Source organism: Corapipo altera, unplaced genomic scaffold (assembly GCF_003945725.1).
Source record: "Corapipo altera isolate COAL_440 unplaced genomic scaffold, ASM394572v1 129886, whole genome shotgun sequence".
Classification (NCBI taxonomy): domain Eukaryota; kingdom Metazoa; phylum Chordata; class Aves; order Passeriformes; family Pipridae; genus Corapipo; species Corapipo altera.
This window is the reverse complement of record NW_020885368.1, coordinates 11,115-17,076: the sequence shown is the minus strand read 5'-3', so window position 1 is coordinate 17,076 and position 5,962 is coordinate 11,115. Positions and strand designations below refer to the sequence as shown.

Here is a 5,962-nt window from a genome sequence, read left to right as displayed (position 1 = left end):
GGGCAGGGAAGGGAAGGGAGCTGGGAAGGGGCTGGAGCAGCAGGAGGGGCTGAGGGAGCTGGGGGGGGCTCAGCCTGGAGCAAAGGAGGCTCAGGGGGGACCTTCTGGCTCTGCAACCCCCTGACAGGAGGGGGGAGCTGGGGGGGGTCGGGCTCTGCTCCCAGGGAACAAGGGACAGGAGGAGAGGGAACGGCCTCCAGCTGTGCCAGGGGAGGCTCAGGTTGGATACTGGGAGAATTCCTGCATGGAAAGGGCTGTCCAGCCCTGGCACAGCTGCCCAGGGAGGTGGTGGAGTCCCCTCCCTGGCAGGATTTAAAATCCCTGTGGATGTGACAAGTGGGGACACAGGTCAGTGGTGGCCTGGGCAGTGCTGGGGGATGGTTGGACTCGATGGTCTCAGAGGGTTTTTCCAGCCTCAGTGATTCCTGGAGAAGGGCAGGACCAGGAGCCAGGATCCCCTTGCTCAGCCAGAACCCACGAGATGTCCCGAGCACAGTGACAGGTTTTACACCACAAGTTCCAGTGACCCCAGAGGGTTCACTCAGGGACAGTTTCTTATCCATCTGCTGCTGGATTACAGGGCAAAGGCTCACAGGGAATATTTCAGCTTTACCAGCCCCCCTGAACTGGTGGAACACGCTGCAGGGCAGCTCAGCCCTCCAGCCCTGCCCTTCTGCAAGGGGCACGAGCTGAAAGCACGGGCGTTAAGCAACACTTGTGGAGAAAGGGCTCAGAGTTATCTGGGGTTCAGCTCTGGAGTCCTTTACCAGGAGAGATGATTATTACAATTATTATAGTGCAGCTGCATTCACTGAACTCTCCTTCCAGCACCTGATGAGCCAGAAGATAAATAAAACAGGTGTAATCAGATCTAAGAGGCTTTTTTACAGTGAGGGTGGTAAAACACTGGCACAGGTTGTCAAGAGAACGTGTGGTTGCCCCATCCCTGGAATTGTTCAAGGCCAGGTTGGACAGGGCCTGGAGCAACCTGGGCGAGTGGAAGGCACTGCCAGCAATACAGGGGACCTGTCTCATGCCAGCTGTCATCACAAAAAGCTTCCTGCAGAGAATTCCTTAATGAGGGATGGACACCCCAACACCCCAGAGGGTCCATCACCATCAGTCTCAACGCCCACTGCCCAGGCACTGGGGTATGGGGGGGCACCTCCCTGGGCACCTTTGCTCCAGGTACAGCAATTAACGAGCCAATTAACCCCGCTGTGGTTTTGGCAGCTGTCCCAATAGCGCCAAAGGGCACCCCAAACATCCAGCCTGGAACTCACCCACACCGGTGCCAAGCAGGAACCTGCCCGAAGCCACACTTCAGGTGGCCAAAACACGCGCTGAGAACCAGGGAGAGAGGAAAGACAAGGCAGTGCCCACCCTTCAAACCTCGGTTTTCCCGGAGAATCCACCTCCAAGGGGAAAATTCCACGACCGACAAGGCTCTGGAGGCAGGCAGAGCCAGCTCCTCCCTCGCACCCCGTGGCAGGTGGGCACATCCCAACCCAGGGGCTGGCTGGGCACTCACCACCTGGCTGATGTCATATCCCCAGGGCAGGAACAGAATGCCCGTGTTGTACTTCTCCCAGTGGGAGAGGATGAAGGAGAACAAGACCACCCAGAGCAGGAGGTAGAGGACGAAGACGCTGACGCCGGTGGAGCCGCGGCCGAAGGTGGAGTAGACGGTCACCACGAAGTACACGCAGGCCCAGCTGTCCAGCCCGTGGTCGAAGAGCTCCCCCAGGGGGGTGCTGGAGTTGGTCCTGCGCGCCTGCTTCCCGTCAACTCCATCTGGGAGGAGGAGGAGGAGGAGGAAGGGGCAGTTCTCCTCGACAACCCACACACAAAGCACAGGGGAGCCACCGCTCCCACCCTCCGGCGGGGAGCAGGGAGTGGGATTCCCACCCACCCCTGATCCACGGGAGGCTGGAAACGCAACAGGCTGACAAGGTTACGTTTAGTGCCTTGTATTTCCTCTGTATTCCTTAAAGCAGCCCCTTCCAGAGCCTAAAGGGAGAGCTGGAGAGGGACTGGGGACAAGGGATGGAGGGACAGGACACAGGGAATGGCTTCCCACTGCCAGAGGGCAGGGAGAGATGGGAGATTGGGAAGGAATTCTTCCCTGGGAGGGTGGGGAGGAGCTGGGCTGGAATTCCCAGAGAAGCTGTGGCTGCCCCTGGATCCCTGGAAGTGTCCCAGGCCAGGTTGGATGGGGCTTGGGGCAACCTGGGCTAGTGGAAGGTGTCCCTGCCCATGGCAGGGGGTGAACTTTAAGGTCCCTCCAAACCCAAACCATTCTGTGATTCCTGACTATTTAAAGCAGACCCAAGACAATTTATTGGATTGGATTTCACAATTTATCTCAAATTTGTCTCGGTTCCAGTTTCCTCCTTTCCTCATCTGCTGCTCTGGGACAACTTCCTTCTCTCCACTTTGCAAAGCAGCTCCCAGAAGCTGCTCCAGCAGACCCAGGAGCAGCTGGATCAGTGCCTGGCGGGAGACAGAATCCAACATTTCCCAGGGGGCTCAGAGACCGGGTGACAATGCAGCCAACAGCACGACCAGGTGAGCACAGCCCAGCAGGAACACTCTTACCTAACGTGTAGGCCATGAAGTTGAGGAGCCCCACAACGATCCACACTCCGTCGGGAACGTGCTGGTGGTCAGGAGCTGCAGGGATCAGACAGAGCCGAGTCAGGACAGCTCAGGACGAGCTCCCAGGGGGGTTTGTTTTGGCCCAAGAGGCCCCAGGACCAAGCAAAGCACCTGTACAGCTCAGTGAAACCGGGACGTGAACTTTTCGGGATGTGACGGCCGAGCTGCTCCACAACAGCTCACGAAACCAGGACACTGAGGAATTTTCCTTCCAGGATTTAACTTCTCCTCTGTCCCCAGATCCCCAAAAATCACAGGATCTAAGAACTGGGGCCAGTTCCATAACCCCACTGCAGCACCACGGAGTTGTGTGCAGGGGACTCTCCTCGATCCCTCGCTCAGAGCATCGGGTGGAGCCTCTCCAGGATGTGGCAATTCCCGGTCTCCGTGCCAGGATTCCCCGCCCGCTCTCCAGTCCCATCCCTCCAATGGAAAAGGAGCTGCTCCCTCATGGCACCCCCACCTCCCACAGCATGGCCCTGGCAGGGACCCAGCACGGCCAGGGAGCCCGAGGGGCGCTGGAAAACAGCGGGAGGGCACGGGGAGGTCTCCTGAAGGAGCAGTGATTCCTTGGAATGCCACTCCCTGTTTCCTCAGGGCAGCAGGATGGTGCCTTCCCAGCGGCAAGCAGAGGGTCATGTCCACAGAGTCATCCCAGGAGGAGGGAAGACACAAGGCTCTGGTTCCATCAGCACAAGGAAAGGTTCTCTTTCCAAGAGGGACGTGCAAAACACGTGTGAGGAAGGGCCCCAAAGGATGAGCTTCACCACCCCTCCAAAGCCAACTTCTGAGAGGCTGGGAGAGCTGGGGGTGCTCAGCTGGAGAAGGGAAGGATCCAGGGAGACCTGAGAGATCCTTCCAGAGCCTAAAGGGGCTCCAGGAGAGCTGGAGAGGGACTGGGGACAAGGGATGGAGGGACACGACACAGGGAATGGCTTCCACTGCCAGAGGGCAGGGAGAGATGGGAGATTGGGAAGGAATTCCTGGCTGTGAGGTGGGGAGGCCCTGGCACAGGTTGCCCAGAGAAGCCGTGTCTGCCCCTGGATCCCTGGAAGTGTCCAAGGCCAGGTTGGACGGGGCTTGGAGCAACCTGGGCTGGTGGGAGGTGTCCCTGCCCATGGCAGGGGATGGGACTGGAGGGCCTTGAAGGTCCCTTCCAAGCCAAACCATTCTATAATTCCATGATTCTAGATGTCTGATGTCCTGGGGATTCTCCCCTTGACCTACTGTCAGATTTTCCTCCATGGCCCAAGGACCAAACGTGACCCAAATCTTGGCAAACACCCCCTGATGCCACCCGAGCTCTCGACAGCCTGGACTCCCCTACCCACCAACAAAGGCAATCCCCAGAAACCAGGATCTTCCCACTTAACTGTGTTTTGATGACAGGCTCAGTTTTAGAAGAACAAGAATGAACTCTCCAGAGCAACCCAACCCAACCCAACCCTGGCAGGGGCAGAGGGAGAGAAAACACGGAAAGGGATCCACGGAGAGTTATCCCGCTGTAACCCCTTCCCTGGGACTCTGCCACGAGGGAAGGGACAAGTGAGCCTTTGGAATCGCAGGCAGTGTTGGAAAGCTCAAAGCTGTGAACAGGGAGGCTGAGGAGGAGGATTTGGCCTGGTTGGTCTGCAGGGGTGGAGTGTTTTGCAAGAGGGCAGCGAGCAGGGATGTGAGGAACGAGGCTGCCGGTTCCAGGGAAGCGGCGCTTCCCACGTCACCCTGTGATTTTAAAACAAGGGCACCGGGTTGTTGTCTGCTCTGTAGGATGAGCCAATTCCTGCCCAAGATTCCAGCTGTTTGCTCCTCCCTCTGTAGGATGAGCCAATTCCTGCCCAAGATTCCAGCTGTTTGCTCCTCCCTCTCCCGCCTGATGCCAGGAGCTCACTCCCCTGGCAGCCGGAGGGAAGGTGTGGTACCCAGACAAGTCCTGGTCAAGAAGCCCAGTGGGTTCAACCCCCTGCTCTGTCCCATCACTTGGGAAGGCCCAGACCCAGGGAGCCTCCCCCACATGCTCTGGAATTCCCAGCACAGCCGGTGGCAGATCCACATCCCGCCGGGAACGCGCGGCCTTACCAGAGGCGTAGAAGTCCGGGTCGAAGTATGCCATGAGGAAGAAGTTGAACACAAGGAGCAGGAAGCCAGAGAAGGTGATCAAGTTTGGGGCCAGCCAGGTGGGGAAGATCTGTGGGGAAGCAGCAAAAGAACAGAGGAACTCCTTAAACCACGGGCGAGGGAGCACGCGCTGCGGGGACGCCGTCCGGAGCATCCCGAGCCGCAGGATGGGATGCAGGGACTCAGGGCAGGCTGCAGGCAGCCCCTGGGGGCTCAGGGCACCCCAAAAGAGGCAGCTGAGGGTGTCCCAGAGGCGGCTGGCGGGGCTCACCTTGACGATGGTGTTCCAGAAGGGATGCATCACGTACAGGGACAGGGGGTTGCTGTCCACGGCGCTGTACTGGGAACCACAGAGGAAACAAGGCCACAGGTCAGGGTTCAGAAACACACGGGAAAGGCCAGAGATCCAGAATCACAGGGGTTGGAAGGGACCTTAAGGATCATCTGGTCCCAACCCCTCCACCATGGGCGGGGATGACTCCCGCTATCCCACTTATCCAACCTGGCCTGGAACACTTCCAGAGCTGGGGCATCCACAACTCTGTTCCAGTGCCTCACCACCCTCACAGTGTAGAATTTCTTCCCAGTATCCAACCTAAATTTCCCCTCTTGCAATCTGTATCCGTTACTCCTTGTCCCATCACTGCTGTTCCAGGAATACTGAGCTTTCCACGAGGACAAAATCCACCCGAGTCTCGGCACTGCAACAGCACTTGGGTCAAGGGTGGAGTCTCCCCAAAAACAGTGTGAACATCCCAAAAAGCCCCCCAAGACCCTGCATGGGGCACCCAGGGCACTCCTGGCGCTCACCCACTGACCCTCCAGCCTTTGGAAGTGTCAGCTCCAGCTCTCTGAGCCGGACACAAAGCAAGGAGAAGATGCTGATCCTTCACCGGGCGCCTGCCTCCAACTGCTCTGCCCTGCCTGGGTGGGGAAAAATGAGGAGGGAGAGCTCCTGCCCCTCATCCCACCACTTCTGCAACATTTCAGGTGCTTGGGGCGTGTTTGTGTGTGGGAGAAATAAAAACAGAAATGCAAATCAAAGGCTGAGACAACTCCAGTCAGGGAGTTGAACCTGGACACCCTTTGGCTCTGGAGAGCAGCACGAGCTGTCCTCTGCTCCCACAGCCCTTCTGACACAGATCTCCCTGGCTAAAGTCCTCTTCCCCAGGAAACACTTTGATAAGAA

General features: G+C 58.1%; 1 protein-coding gene across 1 annotated transcript; it reads right to left on the bottom strand.

Annotated features, from left to right (window-relative positions):
* Positions 1-1,482: 1,482 nt before the first annotated feature.
* LOC113940440 (ethanolaminephosphotransferase 1-like) lies at positions 1,483-5,304 on the bottom strand (the record flags this gene model as incomplete). The annotated part of the gene is made up of 4 exons (XM_027631580.1): positions 5,045-5,304; positions 4,735-4,843; positions 2,599-2,673; positions 1,483-1,794 (listed from the first exon to the last, which is right to left on the bottom strand). Coding segments are annotated over exons 1-4 (526 nt in total), but the record flags the coding sequence as incomplete, so codon positions are not given.
* Between the last annotated feature and the right edge of the window lie 658 nt (positions 5,305-5,962).